The 23,167-nt window shown below is 35.5% G+C and overlaps 1 protein-coding gene across 1 annotated transcript in view; it reads right to left on the bottom strand.

Annotated features, from left to right (window-relative positions):
• Positions 1-3,430: 3,430 nt before the first annotated feature.
• The window catches only part of lrp5 (low density lipoprotein receptor-related protein 5), a 129,133-nt gene continuing 109,396 nt past the window's right edge, over positions 3,431-23,167 (bottom strand). The window contains exons 16-24 of the mRNA XM_056451349.1: positions 18,250-18,440; positions 17,499-17,708; positions 15,460-15,585; positions 14,724-14,960; positions 10,908-11,018; positions 10,586-10,819; positions 10,297-10,439; positions 10,081-10,178; positions 3,431-5,772 (exon numbers count right to left, since the gene is read on the bottom strand). Coding sequence (XP_056307324.1) covers positions 5,511-5,772; positions 10,081-10,178; positions 10,297-10,439; positions 10,586-10,819; positions 10,908-11,018; positions 14,724-14,960; positions 15,460-15,585; positions 17,499-17,708; positions 18,250-18,440 — 1,612 coding nt within the window. The 3' untranslated portion in view covers positions 3,431-5,510. The remainder of the gene's footprint in view (positions 5,773-10,080; positions 10,179-10,296; positions 10,440-10,585; positions 10,820-10,907; positions 11,019-14,723; positions 14,961-15,459; positions 15,586-17,498; positions 17,709-18,249; positions 18,441-23,167) is intronic.

The raw sequence follows: 23,167 nt of genomic DNA, 5'->3' as shown, positions 1-23,167 counted from the left end.
TTTTTTGTATGTAGGGCCAAAATCCAAATCTCATTGATAGCCTGGGCCGAAATTAAATATACCAAACTATTTTACATCAAAGTTACCATGGGTAATTTCCTAATTCATATTATTTTTTCATAATACAAAAACATAAATGGAAAACTTTCCTTTGAATCGTATTAACTAATGTAGTATAACTTTTAAATGATAACTTAATCCAATAAATCATGTTTAAAACACAATGGAGTTCAACGCGGATACGTTAGTCAAGCAGAATCTGGCTGAATCCCTCGCCAAAGTCTCTGCGTTGTGGTGTAACCGTCGTATGTACATTATAAATTCAATCTCATTAATTTACACCATTTAAATTGAAATATTTAATTTCAGTTTTTTTGCAGCTTAACAACAACAACAAAAAAAACAAATAAAAGGTTTCATTAAATTTTAAATGACAATCTCTAAACCATTCTCAGATGGGATGGTGGGCCAAATCAAAGGTTATCGTGCGCCAACTTTGGCCTCGCGGGGCCTAGTTTGGGCATCTCTGCTCTAGATGTTCCATCCATGTGTGGTTCATATTTGATTGTTTTGGTTTTAGAATGTTATGAGGACTTTCTCTGTTAAATGGGTTCTCACGGTTCTTGGAAGTCCTGGAAAGTACTTAAAAATAACACAGGTTTTTGAAAGTCCTTGAGCTTAATGTTTATGGTGTTATTTCGACATTTGTTCTGTGCCGCTTTCAAAAACTAAAGAATTTCAAATGTAAAATCTTACTTTTAAGTTTTGCACAAGAACTATAACAAATAATGTACATTTTATTAATATTTCAGCACGTTCGCCTCACAGCAAGAAGGTCGCTGGTTCGAGACCCGGCTGGGTTAGTTGGCATTTCTGTGTGGACTTTGCATGTTCTCCCCGTGTTCGTGTGGATTTCCTCCGGGTGCTCCGGTTTCCCCCACAGCCCAAAGACATGCCATATATGAATTGGGTAAGCTAAATTGTTCGTAGTGTATATGTGTGTGAATTAGTGTGTATGTTTCTCGGTGATGAGTTGCAGCTGGAAGGGCATCCGCTGCATAAAACATATGTTGGATAAGTTGGCGGTTCATTCCTCTGTGGCGACCCCAGATAAATTAAGGGACTAAACCGAAAAGAAAATGAATGAATGAATGAATTCAACAAATTGTATACTAGGTTAATATATGGTTGCCGATGTTCCCAAAAGTTCCTGTAACATTCCTGTGTGGTTCCTATTTGGTTGTTTTGTTTGTTTGTTTTTTATTTGGTAATCTAAATGAGAAAGTTATCAGAACATAACAAATGGTGGCACAGTGGGTAGCAAAGTCGCCTCACAGCAAGAAGGTTGCTGGTTCGAGCCCCTTCTGGGTCAGTTGACAGTTCTGTGTGGAGTTTGCATGTTCTCCCCGTGTTAGCATGGATTTCCTCTGGGTGCTCCGGTTTTCCCCACAGTCCAAAGACAGGCGGCACAGGTGTATGAGTGTGTCTGAGTGTGAATGGGCGTTTCCCAGTGATGGGTTGCAGCTGGAAGGACATCCGCTGAGTAAAACATATGCAATATAAGTTGGCGGTTCATTCCGCTGTGGCGACCCCTGATGAAAAAAAGGAACTTAGCAGATGGAAAATGAATGAAAGAATCAGAAAGTTCTCTGTCGCATGGTTCCCGTGCTTTTTGAAAGTATTTGAATGTCAGACATATTAATTCAAGGCCTGGAAAGTAGGCTACTTAAAAACAAACACAGGTTCTTGAAAGTGCTTGAATGGTGTAAATGCACACAGACTTTTAATGTCTTTAAAATATGACCGTTTATTTTACTCCAGTATTTTCAATGGAGTTTCTGCGCTTGCCTGCTGATCCTTACAGCACAAGCGGCTACACGGTCTATCATCTCGTTTTACGCTTGAACAACTAAATGAATGCTGAAGTCTATTTACCAATGTATTGTAACTACATTACAACATCGATGCTGTAAAGGAAACCTTATGAAATTGAAAATAATCACATAAACCTTTCACCAGAAGTTGATCATTGGCTGAAAAAAAAGAGCTGTGCATACAGCCCACTGAAAGTTTATGGTGTTATTTTAAGATGTGTAGGCTACTGTGCTGCTTTCAAAAACTGACCAAAAACAAAGAAATTCTTAATTAAAATCTTTTTTTTTTTTATCTTGTACAAGAACCATGACAAATAACACACTTATATTAATATTTAGGAAACCACATTTAAATATTACCTTTATTTATTTAAAGTTTTTTATGTTTAAAATGGTCTACATTTTTGCAAATGAAACATTCAAGATGCCATCATTACTCTGTCTCTGACGTAATGTTTATTGTAAATAAAAGTGTTAAAAGCGAAAGGTTAAGTACAAGGAAAGACGTTTGTGGTGTGAATTACAAAGGTGCTTGATTTAAAAAGCCTTTGAATCTGGTGGCCATGAAAGAGTGGGAACTCTGTGTTTGTTCTTTGTTTGGTAACCCAACACTAACCTGCAGGAACGTCTTACAATTTTTTTGTATCAATTAAAAATAAGAATGTTCCGGGAAACCTTGAGGAAACACTAATTATTTAAGTATAGAAAACTTTCCTTAGAAAGTACCAGCTGAGAATGTTTTGGATATAGAAGGGGAACCAAAAATGAACATTTTCAGCTTACACTGGCTTGTAAGTTTTTGTTTTATTATAGACATGCAAAAATAAGCTAGTGCTTTGTTCAGTCATTGCATCGCTTTTGTTACAATTGTTATGTGAACTTCACTATTATCAAGTAATTATAGCATTTATTAACAACTTAATATAAAACTTTTTAAAAAATTCTATAAAAGACAATTTGTTTCGGTGAACACGTTTATGTGAACACAAAACGTTCCCCTAAATTTCTGTGAGGTTTCTGTTTGGTTGTTTGTGAACCAATTAAGAATGTTCTGAAAACATTCTCTGGTTCTTTATTTGGGAACAAAAAAAAAATCAACCATGACAGAATGTTGCATTATTGTTATTATTAATATTCAACTTAAAGCAAACCTAAAAGAATGTTCTGGGGAGATTCTCCTAACATTGATGAACGTTCTAGTTATGCAAAGTAAACTTTCTTTGCCAAGTACAAACAAGAACATGTTTTGGAAACAGTGTGGGAACCCCATATTTCTTACATTTACAGTTTACACTCGCTCCTATTTCTGTTCTATGATACCTGAAAACACCCTTTACACAATATTCAATATTATCCCCAAAGTTGATTGTGTAAATATTTTTATCTGAAAAAAGATAATTTATTTTGTAGTCTGTATCAAATAATACCAAATATTGTGATTACTATAACATTTGAGTTATCTTTAATGTTAAAATACATACTGCTAGAACAAATCGAAAAATTCATATAAAAAATAAGTCATAAGCAGCAGGTTAAACAAATGCAATAATACTACATTTCTTAAAATAGAACCTTTATTATATATAAAAATGCTTTTGATACAAAAATTGTCACAAATGTGCATTATATGAGGCATTTTTGTACACAAAACAAAGACATTGGTGCTGCACCGAATAGCAAAAGCATCTCGGCTTTGAGTGGATGGTACAATCTAGAGTCTAGACAGATGCGCTCAAACTCCAGATCTGCTAAAGTGGTATAAAAATCCAGAAAAACTCCATTCAGTCACATTTATGGCAGAAAAATCTGTTACCTCAAGGGAAATGTAATGAAATGAAATCATTTGAAGTTCAGCTGGTCTTTGTTGAGTCTAAAATCACAACTAAAATTGAATTGAAAGACAGTTTTGTCTTCTTTTGCATGGCTATCTGTCAAAACACAACTAACATAATCTGAGTTAAGATTAAAACTCATTTAATCTTGTAGTTTGTATCCTAATACTATAATTCTAGTGTTTACGCGTGTGTGATTTCCATAAGTGCTCATTTTGGCAAAGAAAAACAAGAACATTTTAAGATTGTTTCGATCAAACAGACATTTCAATGTGAGCTACAAATGTTTGAACCTAAATAAAATAAACCTTGCTGTCGAATTAGTATTAGAAGAGGGAAATACAGTTCGATGCTTAAACTTTAGCAGACAAAAAGAAAAATAGATCCACACTTTTCTAAATAAAAAAATGCATCTGTTACCATAGTATTATGGTAAAATTAACCACAGATCCTCATGTTCCAATCATAGCTTAGTTTAACTGTATTATTATTACTAGAATTATTTGTTTACTAAATAAAACGATGCTTTCTTAAAGGGATAGTTCACTCTTATATCGTCTGAAATGCTTAACTCGTATAAGGTAAAAGGAGATGTTTATAAGAATGTTTAAGTTGCTCTTTTTTATATAATAAAAGTGACCAAAACGTAAGACATTTAATTAATGAATAAATCTTTAAGGGTAACACTTTATTTTGATGTTCCACTTGAGTATTAGTAGACTCTCTGCTTAATATCTGTTGATACTGCTGCATTTAACTGACTATAAGTAACTTTGCAAGTACATGTCAACTTACACTAACAGTCTACTTATAATCTAATGAGAATTAGTTGGCATGTAGATGCAATTCAACAAACCATCAAAATAAAGTGTGACCACGAGTTCTTATATGGTTTCAGAATACTTTGACTTGCTGTCTGGCCCTCATTCGATTTCATCGCAGAAAAGAGCAGCTTGAACATTCTGCCAAACGTCTCCTTTAATGTTTTACACACAAAAAGAAGTCATACGCATCTCCAATGACACGATTTTCATTTTCAGTGACACTATCTCTTTAAGACGTGAGTTCAAACAAGATACTATCTCCTTCAAAAATAATGGCATTTCACATGTATATTCAAATATGACTATACACAAAACCGACGCTTAAGATCTTTTTTTTTTTTGCTATGAGAGATTAATAATAATAATAATAATAATTTTACAATGGTCTACGGTCAGTTGTCATTATATAAACAAAACATTTTAGCTGGCTGTTTTCATTCGTCATTATTTACAGTACAATAGGTATGTACAATAGCAGCAAACACACTTTTGGTAAACAGGACAAACCAAACATATGCTTGGAATCGTATCATATTCACATAAAAACAATCAAAACAACACCTTGTGGCCAAAAACAACGAAATATTTACTTAATTACATGTATGTACAACTCCGCAGCAGTGGATGATTTTGGCGTTCTGATTTGGTTTGCGATTTAACTCCTTTTGAATTCATATTAAGCGTAAATAAAAATCACACCGAATCGATATGCTCGTATTGTGACATAATGAAGCGCTGGTAGTCGGGAGGGAATTATATATATAAAAAATATTGTCATAATATAATTCACTCGTCCAATCACGTCCACTGTACATCTAAAACTGAGGCCGAAAATATCCTGTTCCTCTTCTGAAAAGCTGAAATGTTATTCGAACAAAAGCACGTGTGTGTGTGTGTGTGGGAAAATAAAATAAAATCTTTAGTGTCTTCTTTTTGGAGCTATTTAAAAGTATTTACAGAGGGCAGCAGGTGGCCGGGTGTCATGAGGAGTCTGTGCAGGGCGAGGGGGGCGGAGGACACAGGTGGAAGTAGCTGCGCTCGGTGGAGGGTGAAGGTGGACAGCTCTCCTCTGCTGACATGTACTGGCTGCGGGGGGTCGGGGGTGGAGGGTAGGGGTCAGAGTCTGAATTGAGGTCCATGTAGTACTTGTTGCTTTTCCAGCGGCTGGTGGTGTAGTCGCTGTCGCACACGTCTGTGCTGCAGGGGGTGGTGGGGGGCGCGACCCCTCGCATCAAATATGGTCTGAAGAGGGAAACATTCACAAGTCAGTAAAAGCTGAAAACATATTTAGCTGTGCATTTATTTGAGTTTAGATATCTAGCAAGCTATCGATCCACTTAGCTGTATACTGTCACCTACTACTCACCTACTTACCAGACTGTCCACATCTCCATCCCCCTGTCTGTCTGTCTGTCTGTCTGTCTGTCTGTCTGTCTGTCTGTCTGTCTGTCTATCTATCTATCTATCTATCTATCTATCTATCTATTCATCCATCCATCCATCCATCTATCCATCAATCTATCCATCCATCCGTCCGTCCGTCCGTCCATCCATCCATTTATCCATCTATCTATCTACCATCTATCCATCAATCTAATAATCAATCCATCCGTCAGTCTGTCCATTCATCTTTCCATCCATCCATCTGTCTCTCCACCTACCTACTGGCCCACCTACCCTTCACCTTCTTACCTAACCTTAACAGTGGTGTAGTGGGCAGGTATGTAGGGCACACACTGCAGTGGGGCCCCGCGTAATGGTAGGTCCCCCAAAAATTTGGGGTCATTCATTTTGGTAATTTTCTTGAACCACAACAACTGATGCGCCGTAAGTGACCATTGATCAAATAAATAAATTGATCAGTTTGATTTAGGCTAATGACTAGGGCCACACAGAATCTGAAGAGATTTTTTTTGCTATTTCTGCAGAGAATTTTGTAAAAACTCTGCGGACTTATGCGGAATGATTTTGGGAGTTTCATAACTAAAAACTTAATATATGATATAAACAATAATACATTTATTTTTATTTAATGTTTACAATACAAATCCAATTAGGTCCACTTATTTGGCAAGTCTCTCATATAATATCTCTACTAAAAGACAGAAAATATTACTTTACAAACTGTTTTGTAAATAAATCATATGAATATCATTTTACTGTTATTATATCACAATAATATTACTGAAAACTGAATAAATGTAAATTTACAAGGATGTGCACAATTAAATTTATAGACTAAATGATGGGCTACGATCTGCAGATTTGCTCTACCAATGACTAGGCTTGTGCCGGTATTCGGTAATGCGATAAATCACGGTAATGAATATGCACGATATTGTTATCGCGGGCACTTCAAAATACCGTGAAAAATAATAGATCCGAATTTATATTCTTAGAACGCGCCTTAGCTTATTTTCCATCAACCGCTTGAAGAAAAACTGCGTATATGCTGCGCAGAACTGATGCGCACTCTGATGTAAACAATCCCCGCATGTAGAAGCCCTGTGTGCGCAGTGCGCGCCGCCGCTGCCACCGCACTATAATCCTCACACGCATGCCATCTGTCAGACCGGGCACTTTCCCGGTGGGCCGACGTACTTTTTGGGCCGGGCTGATCATCGTCTTATGATCTGATCGGCCCATAAAAGGCTTAGCAGCCTATCGTCTTTTTCTGCCTTATTGATTGACGCTGCTGTGATCTGTGACTCTCTGAAAGTAGATGCTTTTTTTCCCGGACAGACAGACCGGGCTGGCCCATGTGACACCCTGCAGCCCATTGGCTCTTTTCGGTATTGACATTGGGCTGGCCCAATCACAAACTCCTATTTTGGACTCCGCGTGAGCGTGCGTCGTCTGTGTGTATTTGTCAAAATAGTCGAGAGTCAGAGAGAAGAAACGCAAGGGAGGCGCAGAGAAATCGCGGGAAATACACCGGCGTTTCATTTAGCGATTCTGAAAAGTTCTCTGTTCATTCTAGTACACGGCTAAAAACGCAAATCACGTGACCACACACTCTCTGCCCAGAGCTGCCAGCCACTAGTTCAGCGGGTGAGCATAAACCCCAGTTGAGTGTATAGTGCATGTCAGACAGTTCATCTGCTGGAGGATCTCATCTCACTATAGCTGTTAAATGTGATATTGAATTCATCTTGTTGTCTCTATCTAACAATTCTTATGTCTTTTGAATCACTTGTTCTCAGTTAACTGTTTTGGCTGAGTGCAAAGATAAGCTAATATATTAATTTATGTAACCACATACACTGATTCTGCACATTGACTGATTGCTAACCTTTATCGTTTAAATTTAATGTACGTTATACTATTATAATGGCCATTATTGGTTATTAAAACTGATATTCTGCAAAAGAGACAGGGTAAAGTTCATTCTTTTCAATGGAAATGAAAGGAGACAGTTATATTTAAGCCCTGTTTTGTTATAAATATGCAGTGTGAAGATGATGCTCATAAAAATATGCAGCTACACGAGGCTGTTTGGTGTCTGTTAATCATAATATCAAAATGAAACAAATTTGACTTATATTATGTTTTCATTGTTTAGATAGTGAAACAGCAAGCAGGATGAGGTGAAAGAGGTTAAAATGTAACACTGTTCCCTTTGAAGATTTACCCATGCATTATCAGGCAGTTTTTGTTATGTTTATTATTGAATATAGGCTGAGTCAATAGTGTATTGAATAAGCTAAATTGGCTGTAGTGTATGAGTGTGTGTGAATGAGTGTGTATGGGTGGTTTCCAATATTGGGTTGTGGCTGGAAAGGCATCTGCTGCATAAAACATGCTGGAATAGTTGGCAGTTCATTCCACTGTGGCGACCCCTGATAAACAAGGGACTTATGCGAAGAAAAATAAATGAATGAATAGTGTATTTTTTTAGAACTCAACAAATATCTTTATGGACAGCATACAGAAATTAAATTGAGATTAAAGTTTGTATTTATTTATTTATTTCATATATATGGCTTTTGTGTTTTATAGAATATGAGTTGATAAGGAGGAACGCTGCCGACAATTTATCCCCCTTTAAAAAGGTTAAAGTCAGAAGTTTGGAAATATTTTGGGTTCCAAAAAAATGCAGAGGGATTACGAAGACGGTTTCCCTTTTGCACATTCACTTTGATATAATTGCTCAAGTTTACTTTTATATTGTGTAATGTTTTATTTATATTTATTTGTATTTAAATGTTTGAAGTACTTTTAGTTAATTAAAAAGTTATTAAAGTTTTGTTATTGAAGTTTTTTGTGTTTTTTTACCTGTTTCTCTAGTAAAATTACAATATCGTGATAATACCGTATACCGTGATAAAAGCTCAATCAATTAATCGCAGCATGAAAATGTGATACCGGCACATGCCTACCAATGACTAATAAAAATAATATAATCCATGTAGTCATATAGATGAAATGTTTCATTTAAATATTTATTACATTAACTAAACAAATACAAAATAAAATCAAAACAGCGCGACTACACCTCATATTTCCCCAAAATATTTGTTCTCTCTCCCATAATAAAGGCAAACCATTTTTAAACTTTTGCACTTTTATTTAGTTATAATATGACTTGTTTATCGTTTGTTTTAATTAGTTAATTGTAGACATCATCAGGGTGTGGTATAGGAGTAAGCAGTACACAGGAAAAAAGGACAATTTCTGACCACTTCATATTTTTTTTGGAAATAAATTTAATTTGGTTTCATTCCTAATCTTTATTATGATGCAGTTTTTGTTGGTCAGCTCTCTACAAAATAAACAAAAGGGAATTTGTTTATCCACAATGACCCAGGACAGGCTTTCCAGATTATTCCCAGCACTGAAAGTCAGCGTGTGGGTCAGATAGCCATTTCAAGAAGGCCATCATCAAATAAGGGATGTTATGGACAGTTTAAAGGTGAAATGCTTGTTGGATTCTTTCACAAGCTTTTAATGGGTAGTTTAAATGTAAAAATGTCATTGTATTTTATTCTCAATTGTAATAGCAGTAAATTATTTTGACGAAAAAAAAAAGCATATACTAGTACGCTTATATGATTACCTACTGGCTTGATTATACAGTGAGGGGCCCCTCCTTCACTTTTGCACAATGCAGTTTGAGCAAAATCACAGACTCTTCACCTACCTATCTATCCACCCATCTCCCCGCTTAACTACTGACCTATCCACCCTTTACCTTTTTACCTACCTCTCCACCTGCCAAGTGCCGACCTATTTATACACCTACATATCTATAAACCCATCTCTCCACCTGCCAAATGTCAACCCATCTATATATCCATCAAACCATCTACTCATCTATCCACCTACCTAACCTATATAATACAACTATCTATCCACCAATCTATATTCACTGTCTTACCTTCTCACCTACCTATCCACCTTTCTACCCATCTATATTAACAATTATTCTACCCATCAACCAATCTACCCACCTAACATATGTCCACCTACCTTCTCATCAATCCACCGACCTAACTATATGTCCATTTATCCATTAGTCTACCCATTCGGGATCTGTGGTTTACAACATACCTGTAAGACCTGGTTGTTGACGGGCTGTTAGATGAATAAAAAACTTCTGCGTTGTAAAGCGAGCGATCCGTTGCTGGTGATGGCGGAGGGTTGAGCATCTAAACAGAGAAAAGACAACAAAAAAACTATTTAATTACACATTTTTCCCTGCATGAACTTAGAAAAACACTGATCCACACAATAAACAAGACTACAAACTGAGGAACTGCACTGTACCTGTGGGTAAAAAGCTCCTTTGGTGCTGGAAGAGCTGCTGGATGAAGCTCCTGTTACATGGTTTCTGTCATAGAGAGGAGCTCCACTGCTGCTGCTGCCCATCAGACTCACTGAGCTCATCATTGACTTCCCACATGATATCCCTGTGACACGGAGATGAACTCATCACACACTGAACTCAAAGACAGATGTTAAGGCCCTGGAAGACTTCGTTTTGGAGCTAAAGGAGGTTAGAAAAAGCTTCATACATCCCAACACCTGAGCATTGCTGGAAACAGCAGAGCTTTACCTGTAAAAGTGCCATGCTGTGAGTTTGTGGGTGCGATGAAGTTGAGAGGCACGTGAGGCGTCCCACTGATGTACTCGTGTGGAAATCCTCCATTGGGGCCTTTGTAATGACGACACACGACTCTCTGGCACACGAAACACATGCCGCCCATTACGAAGACGGAGAGGATGATGCCGATGACTGGGCCGATGGTGCTGGTGTGACGTGGAAGATCGTTGGGTGGTGGTGGGAAGTCTGTGAACAAGCCAAATAGGGATAAGTGTGTCTTGCTGGCATTGTTATATTGATGTGTGGTCAGATGCTGTGGTATTGGTTAACCTACCGCAGAAACGCTCGTCAGACTCATCAGTGCAGTCTGGGAAGGAGTCACACTGCTGTTTCTTCAGAATACACTGGCTGTTGCCGCAACGGAACTGATTAGACAAGCAAATGGCTGATGGGGGGAAAAAGAGAGGCTGTTAGTTAAGATGGCTTCCATTGATGTAACTAAAAACATGAAATGACCATTCATTAATTAATTTTCCGTCAGCTTACTCCCTGATTTATCAAGGGTTGCCACAGTGGAATGAACCACTAACTATGAATTGACCAGTATATATATATATATATATATATATATATATATATATATATATATATATATATATATATATATATATATATATAAATAAACAGTTTGTATTTAATTAAACTAGTTTAAATGAAACTAAATGACAAATATTTTAGAAACAGAACTGAGAAATGAGTACAATTTATTTAAAAAAAATTTTTTGTTTTTTTTACATGTTCAGACAATGCTTCATAATTGTTGAGAAATTAATATTTAAAGGAAACATTCCTGACATTCACAAATAATGAATTTGTTATTCTGAGAAACTTCTTTTCTGAAAAGAAATAAATCCTTGAAATTTGAGATCAAATTTTTTTTGACCTTATCAAACCAAACTTTTTAAATATTTTTCTTATTATTTTACTGACTTTCACTTGTGTTTTATCGTCTTTATTTATTTTTCTATTGCTCACAAAAGAATAGTTTTATATAATATTAAAGGTCCCATGAAGGGCTTTAAAATGTGCATTTTTTAATTAATGTTTGATGTAATCTCAGCTGCCAATAGCATTTTGTTTTATCACTACTCTGCCAGTGAGAGTGGTTGAGCTCAAGTGCATCAAATGAGAAGGGTCTTGAAGGGGGCGGGGAATGTCAGATATTAGAGAGCATTTGATTGGTCAAGATTTGATAAGAAACTGAAATATGAGGTGCATACCTGTCAACATTGGGATTTACCTCAAATTACTAAATATGTACATCTGGAGCTGTGTCATTGTTAATAAACAGTTGAAACGGTCATACAAACAGTTATATATTTATTATTACTATTATTTACAAAGAATAGAATAAATAGTATACATTAGAAAAATCTGCAAATAAATTAGCAAACAGCCTATTTATATGAATGGCTATTATAAAGAAATTGAAGTTATCATCTCATTAACCTTTTCTTTACTGTTTCTAATTTAAACATTCGGATTAAAGAGCAGCTAGTAAATCTCTTATTTAGATTTTTAGTTTGATTACAATAAATAACAGAGGTGTCACTTTAAAAATGTCCACATCTATAATGTGTGTGACCACTTTCACTCTGCCTCAAATTGTGTGTACAGAATCTGCGTGGGAAACAGCATCTATTTATCACTATGGAGCGCGTCTGACAGTCACGCACCGCTGCATGAACTGACTATTTTGAGGATTGCATAGGAGGAGCGACGGCGCCTGTAATGAAAAGGAAGGGAATCACGCCATTTTTATATTTATTTCAAAATGTTTTCATGCCTAAATAAAATGAAAGCACAGAACATATTCACATTTAAGAGCAAGGGGCGGCCCTGGTGGTTCGGCGGTAAGTGTTGTAGAAGGATCGGCTCTTTAATGTTTATTGCCACCCTTCATAGAAGGATTGAAAATACGGGAGAAATATGGGAAAATACCTTTACGGGATGATAGCGGGATAGAATTGTGAAATATGGGAGAATCACTGGAAAAATGAGAGGGTTAACAGGTATGATGAGGTGATGTGAAATTTTTTTTTTATCCATTTACGCGGAAGTAACAAATATCAATCTTTACATGTTTATATCGGCTTTATATCTTCCAAGCTCAAATTTTGTTAATGTTTTGTACTACACTAGCTTAGTGATATCCTTGAAGACTAACATACTTACACTAACGTCTAAAAACGTTATTTTAATTTCACTGGACCTTTAACAGCATTATATTTGATATACATTACAAAACAGCAGTAAGATCTGACAAATTGTGGAACCATTGGTATCATAACCTGTGTGTAAATATGTGACTTCATTTGTGGAATCATTTATTTTATGCTTTGTTTATTTATTGTTTGTGTTTTTTGGACAGTGTGTGTCCATAATAAAGTTAAAGTAAACTATATATGAGACTTCTAGAGAGCATTCATACATAAAAACAATAAAAAATCCAGAAAGCAGCCAGCAATCAGACATTAAGGCCCTGTCCACACAAACACGCGTATTTTCAAAGACGGACTTTTTTCGATGCTGTTTCAGGTTTGTCCGCATGAAAACAGAGTATCAGGTGACTGAAACCAATCCTTTCTGAAAACTCTGATCAAGGTGAAGGTTTTCCCAAACTCCAGGTACAGTGTGGTAGATCAGATACAGTTGCAGGTTAACAAGAACTATTTATATTATTTATTAAATTTCACACTTTATGTAATTAACACCTACCCCAACCCTAAACTCAACGGTGACAGTAATGTAAAAACACTAGTTGTACAGAGTATTATTTATGTTATTTATTAAATGACCCGATAAATTGTATTTTATTAATGCCTAGCACCACCCCAACCATCAGTACTGTAAAAATGTTAATCATTGTTGTACAATGATACAAAAATGATGCTATATTTATGCAAATAATGCTAATTGCGAAATTTCGTAGCAAATGTATCGCATATTCCAAATTGTTCGACCTTGGGGTGGTATTTTGCCTCTATTCTCACCTTTGCATTGACTTGTTTTTTTGTATTTACTCGCAAAAATACTCTCCGTTTGGTATGAACCCAGCATAAAAGTGTCAATATCGCCACCTGTTGGTTTGGCGTGCCCTTAACATGCATCACAGTGGGTTTTTGCATTTTCAAAGTCCCTTTAAGGCAAGTCATTTCACTCACTTTCATTTTGAAACGCCTCTTGGGCAGTATGCTCAGGCATTCTGTCTAAATGGGCAAACATCAATTTCTCCAAAACTTTGCCAACGTTACTATTACATTACATATTTGGAATCCCCAATAAAATTAAACAATAACTGTCTCAAAAGTTTAGTTTCTAAACGTTCAAATCAAACAAAATTGGCATTTTTTCAGGTTGACCGAGCAAATGCGTACTCGAGATCACGACACCGACCTCATTTATGGTCGTTCTACACATTATCATGCTCTGGATAATGATCGTCTGATCGTGCTGCTCTTCTGAAGTAATTCACAACCTGGTCTTGATGGCGAATCTTCTCCGGAAAAGACAGTGACTCTTTGTGGGGCGTTTGAGTAGTTGCTGTCATGTGATGTGCGTTTGACAGGACGGACTTTATCTCGTGTTCATTTTATACAGATTACAAAACCAAAAAAACATTTGTTTTCAAGTGTAGTGGGTACATTTAAAAGTACAGATTTCAAGCTTTATGTGAATATATTTCTTATGTCCGTAAAGCAAGTTGTTGTTTGTTGACCACATAAAAGCACACGTCTGGTCTGAGCTTCTCCCCCTGAGAAACATCAGTCTATATCGATCGATGATTGGCTCATGCACTAGTAGGCGGGGCTTCATTCTCTATATTGACCGTTACTATTTTCCCCATTCAAAACTACATGATTGACACGTATTGTATATTCTAGTCTTTGGTTTTCATGTGAACAAACATGAACAAACATTTTTTTTTTTAGATGAAAGTGGGAAAAACTCCATTTATAAAAATAGCTGTGTATGTGTGGACATGGCCTAAATCATAACTCACATCTGAACCTCAATATTTCTTGACTAAATTGTGCACCTTTATGTATACAGACTCAATCAGAGGTTGTAACTGCAAAACAAGACCTACTTTCACAGTCCTGTTCATCGGAGCCGTCTGCGCAGTCGGGCTCTCCATTGCAGCGCAGCTGAATGTCCACACACTGGCCTTTGTCACATTGAAACTGCAGTTCGGAGCAGATGGGACAGTTCATCTCGTCACTGTTGTCTGCACATTCAGCGATGCCGTCACAGCGCCACGCCATCGGGATACAGTCGATCTCACCGGTAGCGCAGGTAAACTGCTCACTCGAGCAGGTGGGAGGCTCTGAACAGAATTGTGGGTATTTTTGTGGTCAGTGCATAAGCTTTTCAGATTTTTTCAACACACTTCTAATGATAATAGTTTTAATAACCAATTTCTAAAAATGGATGTCTTTTTGCCATGATGACAGTACGGAATATTTGACTAGATATTTTTCGAGATACCAGTATTCAGCTTAAAGTGACATTTAAAGGATTAACTAGGTTCATTAGGCAAGATAGGGTAATTAGGCAAATCATTGTATAATGATGGTTTGTTCTGTAGACTATCGAAACAAATATTGCTTCAGGGGGCTTATAATATTGACCTTAAAATGGTTTTAAAAAAAAACTGCTTTTATTCTAGCTGAAATAAAACAAATAAGACTATCTCCAGAAGAAAAAATATTATAGGAAATACTGTGAGAAATTCTTGCTCTGTTAAACATCATTTGGACATATTTGAAAAAGAAAAAACAATTCACAGAAGGGCTAATAATTCTGACTTTGTTTGTGAGACGTACCTCCACAGCTGAGCAGGTTTTGAAGCAGCACCAGATGCATGGGACAGGAGCAGCGAGGTGTCCCGTCACCTTTAGCAATGCAGATGTGCGAACAGCCTCCATTGTCACGGGAACACGGGTGTGTGGCTGTAAAGGAGAAACAGGAGAATTTAGAAAATGTTATCATATGCTGCATCCGAAATCGCTCAGTACTTAGTAGGCACTACATTTGAACTTAAACGTACTACTCAGCTGTTAGAAAAGTACGTTCTATACAGTACGAACGTGATTAGTATGAATGGAACTCAGACGTACTACATTCGCCATTTAGTCTTCATCACATGACCTATGCATGTCAGTTGTGTCAATTCACTCCCATTTTTGAATTCTCTCACAGTGCATCATGGGATAGCATAGCATGAATGAGTTGCGAACTTCAGAATCTTGCTGGAAGCTGTAGGTCATCCGGGTACTTCTCGCATACTATTTTTTTTAATTCTATGAAGTCGGACATACTACTCGGCTCGCATACTGCTTTTAGTGTACTACATAGTATGGAAGTATGTGATTTCAGATGCAACTATAAAGTATATTAACTACATAATTGTACTGATTTACCCAACATGTGTTTTTTTGTCACTCAAATAAGGTGAACTGCAGGTTAAAACACGATTAAAATTACAGTTTGATCATTTACACTATTATATACAACTCAAATGTGCGTACTGTGTATATTTATGTAGATATAAATACACACAGATGTGCATATATTAAAGAAAATATTTTATTATTTATATTTAGATATAGAATATATGTGTATATGATACAAATTACATACAAATTTAAAAATCTAACAAAACAGTTTTGTATGGCTTTGTTTTTATGTATGTGTGTGCATCACGTATACATATTAACTATAATACACGTATATTATGTCAAAATCTTTTATTTTGGATGCAATTAATCTTTGCCCAGCACTAATATATACTATTAATTTATAACAACATAATATAAATATATATATATATATATATATATATATATATATATATATATATATATATATATATATATATGCACATACACACTATTAGTAGCAATAAATATAGTATATATAGAAATATAGTATAGTAACAAGCCATTTTCAAATATCATATAATTATTAATGCATAAATAAAATAATATAAGTTCATAAAGATGTTTTTTATGTACTATATTATATACTAAACTCAAATTTGTCTTCTGTCAATTAATATTAATATTAATAATTGAATAAAATTATAAATACATTAATATTACCAAGTCTTAATTATAGATACAGATCTTTTAATATATTTAATATTTTTAAATAGGGCTGGACGATATGGCAAAAATTAAACCTTTATTAATTATTTTCCAGATTGAACAATAACAATATAGATTTCAATATCAGTTATTAATGCTTTGAGATTTAAAAGAGTATCCCAACAATGACTGAAGCCACAAATAAGAGGGTCCAGTAAATAACAATAATCTATTTTTGTGGGCGATAATTTTTGGTGGCCGAAAAATTAGTGCATCTCTAATATCAACACACTTCTAGATTTCCATTGTTGCTCATTTCTGCTGTGTGATTGGCTCTTAGATCAATATAGAGTAAAAAAGTCCAGACCTTATCTTTGTAATCGACATAAATTTTATTGCGATTTGCTATAATACTATTTATCGGCCCAGCCCTATTTTTAATATATATTTTAAAATTACTTTTCAATATTTAGATTTCTTTAAATTAATATATATATATATATATATAAATATTTTAAATAAATAAATATATCACTGAATTACAGTAAACTAAATCACAGTCTCCTACATACCAAAAATGTATTAAAGTAATAATTATAATATATTACATAAGATGATATTTTATTTAGTTTTTATTGATATTTTAATGAAATAAAATGTTATAAATAAGTAAATTATTATATTGTATGTTATATTAACTCATATTCAATTATAATAAACACATTTTCCAATGGTAATTAATCATTTGAAAGTAATGTTATGAACTGTGACCTTACCAAACTCGTCTGTCTCCATGTACTGCACTGCGTGGATGCCGGTCAGGTACTGCAGTCGGCCCTGAATGCGGGTCCTCTTCTCTCCAGTCAGCTTGTCCACGCGCTCGATCATCTGCTGCTGTTTGTCGATCCAGTACAGGTGATCCCCCAAAACAGTTAAACCAACAGGCTGGAGGATGTTTGAGTCCTGGAGAACGATCCGATTCGCGCCTGACAAGCAAACAAAGAGATCATAAATCTTTTTTTTTTTTTTTTTTGCAGTGTCACATTATGAGTTGCATCTGTTTGGCCTTTTGTTGGTCATTTGGCTTTAGAGGAGGGTTCAGAGATTATCTGAGGATTAAGGTGTGATCATCTGTCTCATGCTAACATCAAAACATCAGAGTTTCAGCATCTGGAGAGACTTTGCTTCCTGGCAGTGTTGAAGTAGGAGAGGAGCCAGTCATATTCTGTGACGAGCAGAACTTGAATAACCTCAGACGAATCAATCAACTTCATAAAGTCTGTCTGAAATCAAAACTGAAGGTTTTTTTGGGGGTGTAGGTATCAGTGTGTTATTCTTATGCTTGTGTTCTCCAAAACAACTCCAAATATACAGGTGAAGTCTAAATTATTACCCCTTTTTCAAATATTTCCCAAATTATGTTTAATAGACCAAGAAATTTCTCACATATAGATATTTCTATATTGACATGCTATAAATATGAGCATGTCCCTTTAGATGTGCATGCAAATATATCACAGTATTTACCAGACAGGTCGCTGCTCTCGATGCGTTTCAGATCTGCATCCACCCAAAACAGCTTCCCCAGCTTATTGTCCAAAGCAAGAGCCACAGGCCGGATCAAACTGGTCGTAAACAGAGATTCGCGCTCCGTCCCGTCCAAAGAAGCACCTTCAATTTTAGCTGAACGCTCCTGAACAGTAGTGAAATACATGTAGCTGTGAAGAGAGGAAAAAAGAAGAGATTTGTGATTTGGCATTTTTCCATTGGCATAAAAGTAAAGTGGCTTTAATTGGAGTACAACAACAACATCTTTCAAGAAGTTTCAACAATAAAAGTTGTTATTGCACACGATTCATAGGTTTGGATAAACACTCATATGTTAAACAGCTTTGAAAGGCCATGTTGTTTTGACTGCGTGAGAATTGTTGTACATCTTCACACATCACCAAAGCCCTTTAACTCTAATGTTATGTCTAGATTAGCTTGTGATAACTCTCAAAGGTGCGTTCGCTTCTGTTTTCTGTTCCCATCTGGGAAACCCACAATTTGCATCTGTTTGTAATTTCGGTATCGATAACGCCGCCAATATGGTGTCTGAGCATCTGTAAAAGTTAGATAAACAGCACAGCAATGCTTTTGGAGATACAGAACTATGGAAACAAAAATAAGAGAACATTTAATAACTGTTTATCTGGAGTTAAAATTCATAGCTTTGTGTTTGAGTAAAATAATTTTCATTATTTCTGTCAACTACAATTGACATAAAAAGGTCATTTAGAGCACAGTTTCTGCAGGTTTCATCAAATCAAATTGAAGACCTTTTTAATACTTTTATGAATGAAATTTGACTTAATAAAATGCTAAGGATTTGTTCTAATGCCAATAGAAAAGATTTTTCACTCAAAATAAAATCTAATTTAGTTATTTCTAAGCCAAATATTTTAAATAATGTGTCAAAACAAGCAAACTCAAACATGCACTTTATCAAAGTACAAATGAAATCAAAATGTTAGCTCACTGTTTTTGTGGTGAACAACTCATCTGTGCGTGTCATTAAGAAAACAAAATTGTTTGCCCTTGTAATCTAAAATTAAAATCTGAAAATGCACTTCCTGATTGTTTTCAGTTCAAATATAAGATTACGTCTGTCTGAGGTAATGGGCGTGGCTAACATATCTAGCCACACCCCTCCAACTGTCAGTTTGACAACAAACAGAAATGCTGAGGAGGAGGTGTCTGTTAGGTTGTAATAACTTCCAGTTCCCAGCTTCCAGTTCATGTGGATTTCTTTTTAAAAAATGCACGTGTTTTAAAAACTATGGCTACGTCCGAAATCGCATACTTCTATAATAAATAGTGTGCTAAAAACTATATACGAGCAGAGTAGTAAGTCTGAAGTCATAAAATTCGAAAAACAGTGCGAGAATTACCCAGATGACCTACTACTTCCGGCAAGATCCAATGGATGCTATCCCATGATGCCACGCAATTCATGAATGGGAGTGAATCTTTGCAACTGACACGGGAAGGTCACATGATCATGACAAAATGGCAGATGTAGTACATCCGTGTTCTATTCATACTTTTCACATTGTATAGAACATACTTTTTCTCAGTCAAGTAGTAAATTCAAATTCAAATGCAGTACCTACTGAGTGGTAGGCGATTTCGGACGCGGTCTATGTTTTGAAACACATGCGCAACAGTCTGTCCAGGTCCTCATCATAAATCAATGAAGAACTTTTAAACAAATGTTTTTTAAAGAAAGATAATTGAATCATATTGGCAAATGGAGTTAAAAATTTAGCATTTGTTAAAGGTTTTATTCAGATGATTTTGGTGATTGGATGAGTGTCGACCCAACTGGGTAGCTTTACATGGACAGAAGAAAATGAAGACCCGTTTAAAATGATTTAAGACGTACAACACAATATTTCAGCAAATTTACGTCTTTTTAAGGCCTAAAATTTCTTACGGACATGAGTACTACATTTTTAGACAAGCTTAAATTTCTAGACAACACAATACTAATATTTTAACTTCAGTAGAGTTATGAAAACAATATTTGGTGTAGTTTTCAAATCACAACAAATGAAAACTATTTTTCAAATTTAAAAAGTCTTTTAAATAAAAATAATAAATTAAGAAGAAATTATATTAGAGCTTCATAGTTTAAAAAATATTAAAAATAAAATTTTACTCAAACTCATACCTAATATTACAAAAACCTCAGAGAAACTGAGGGACTTTTATTTCTCCATAGCTGTATGCGATATGTTTCAATGTTAGGAAAAATACTAAAGAAGTGAATAAACCCTCAGACTGGTTTGGCTGATGGATCTGAAGGTGTCTTTTCTGAGTCAGAGCACTATGAACTGCTTTGTACTCGATAAACATCAGCCAAAGTCTGAGTTTAGAGTGGGGAATGTAGCATAGCACGCATTCAGTTTCCCACCTGCAAAGTTAAACAAATCCTTATGCTAACGTCTTTGAAGTTGTTTTGATCCTGTACGATCGGAGAAAAAAGCTCTGCAGCATCGGTTTTATGACATTTTGAGTTGTTGTCTGATCTGGTTCTGACAGTAATTTGGATTTAGATTTGAGGACTGGCTTATGCATGAGGTAAACAAATTGTCGACGCTTTTGGAGAGCTTCAGAGAAAAGATCTTGACCAGAACAAATCAGGTACACCTCATAAAACAAGGTTGTTTTGCAAATTTCGAATGGAAGCCAATAAAACATTTCTTTTTAGAGAAGTCGATCATCTATTATTTCTATAAAAAACTAACCAAAATAAACAGGTCAATATTGTTATTGTTTACTAAAATGATTACTTACTAAAAAAAAACAACAACAGGCAATTGTTGATATTGGTAAGTAAGGTGCTTTCACACCTAGACACCTATCTCATTTGCCCAGTTAGTGCGGTTCGTTTAACATATGTAAATCCAGCAATTGCGCTCTGATCCACGCTAAATCAATCGATCCAAGATCGCCTGATTGAAACGAATTCTGGAGCGGATCGATTGTAGTGAAAAAGCAAAACGATCCAACAAACTGAGAATTAAGGCTATATCACAGTGTATTTTGGTTATGTAATTTGGTTATGTCACAAGACGTCATCGATGACACGCAAAATTCAGACGGAGGGCAGGAAGTGATTCTTTTACATAGGAATCGCTATCAGAACATCAAAAACTTTGTTTTATTTTGTTCATAATTGTTTCAATCGCCCAAAATAAGAAATGCCGAACAGCTTTTATGGACTTTGCTCATAAATGAGGGAAAGTTTAAAAACCTGGCTGAAAAACGTAAGAAAAGGCAGCATGTAATAAACTTTTTTTTGTTTTGTTTTGCAATAATCCAAGTCTTTACTGGTGTTTCGGCAGAATAAACAACCGTAAAGTTGAATGTTTGTGGTTAGGTTCATTTAGATGGTTAAGTTCATTTAGTTCATTCCACCTTACAAAAATAAATAAATAATAATGTAGACTATGTGTCACACTTTTGTAAGCTTTCATTTGTTATTTCGTGATGTCTGGAAGATATCTGCATGGGGGAAAACTATAGTAATTTATAATAAACATGATTTTGAACCACATAGTAAAGTATATGATGTGTACAACTCTTTGTTAATGAATGTTACCGAATACTGTAGCACAGTAAACTGATGAACTGTAATAAATACTGTAACGTTAGTATAAACTGTGGTGCATTGTGATGGTGTATAATTATAGCGAAGAAAACTGAAGCCTATTGAATAATTAGTTTTTTACTACAGTTGTGTCATACCACAGCAACAATGTAATTACCACGACAGTTTAATTCAAGTAGCTATCTATAGTATGCTTCCAAACACTAAAATATTTACTATAGTATTTTTTATGTAACGTAATAGGTTACAGTATCTACCACCTCGATGACAGGCAAACATATTTTAGTTTAGTAGAATGATATAAGGATCATGCCCAACATATGAGACTATTTTCTATTCATATCTCCTTTGAAATATGGTATAAATCGCAAAAAACAGGCTTTCCTCTATGCTTCCTATTCAGTTTACCTCTATGTCTTTGCCCTTCATCAGAATTTTAGCGCATCACCAGAACCACGTGATTGAAAACAACCTATACGAAGAACGAATTATGAGTAGGTCGGGATGTCATTCCTACCGGTGAATGTGCGTTTCATGTCGAATACGAAAGTGGAATCATGCTAGACATACATATAAAAGTGGCACAGATCTGCCATGAAAAAATCAGATTCCATGCGGTTTGGGCTGTTCACACTGTCATCACCTGAGTCACATGAGGGGGACAAAATCAGATTCGGGCCACATTTATCTGCAGTGTGAACGTAGCTTTATAGACAAAACTAAAAACTCTAAGTCACAAAAATCTGAGTCAAACAAATGCTCTGTTGTCCAAGTGCAAAACAATGGCTCCAGCAATGCAAGTATACAAGCAAGAACTTGCATTAACACACCTAACTGACTCAAGAGTGTTTCATTTATGATGGTCGTTATGTTTACAGTAGGGCTGTCACGATACTGGAATTCAATACCACTCGGTACTGAAATTGAGAAAATGTCCATTTCCGGTGAACATTTAAGCGCTGTGGAGCACGTTCTAAAACAGTGATTTGCTATTGAACACAATGACAAGTCAGCACTGTTTAAGAATGTGCTCAACAGCGCTCAAATGTTTGCGGGGAAATGGACGTTTTTAAAAATTCAGTATCGATTGGTATCGAATTCCATTATCAAGACAACACTAGTTTACAGAGCAGTAGGGCTGCACGATTAGTAAAGAGTTAGCGATCTCAATTTGACCCCTCCACACAATCTTAATTCATAATTTCTATGATTTTTTTTTAAGGTCCAGAGAGAAAATAGAGGCGGTCGGTTGCACAAATCTTCACATAGATTTATATATGTTGACTA

The sequence above is a fragment of the Danio aesculapii genome, chromosome 25 (assembly GCF_903798145.1).
Source record: "Danio aesculapii chromosome 25, fDanAes4.1, whole genome shotgun sequence".
Classification (NCBI taxonomy): Eukaryota; Metazoa; Chordata; class Actinopteri; order Cypriniformes; family Danionidae; genus Danio; species Danio aesculapii.
Note: the sequence above shows the minus strand (reverse complement) of the source record. Positions and strands in the feature narration are given on the sequence as shown.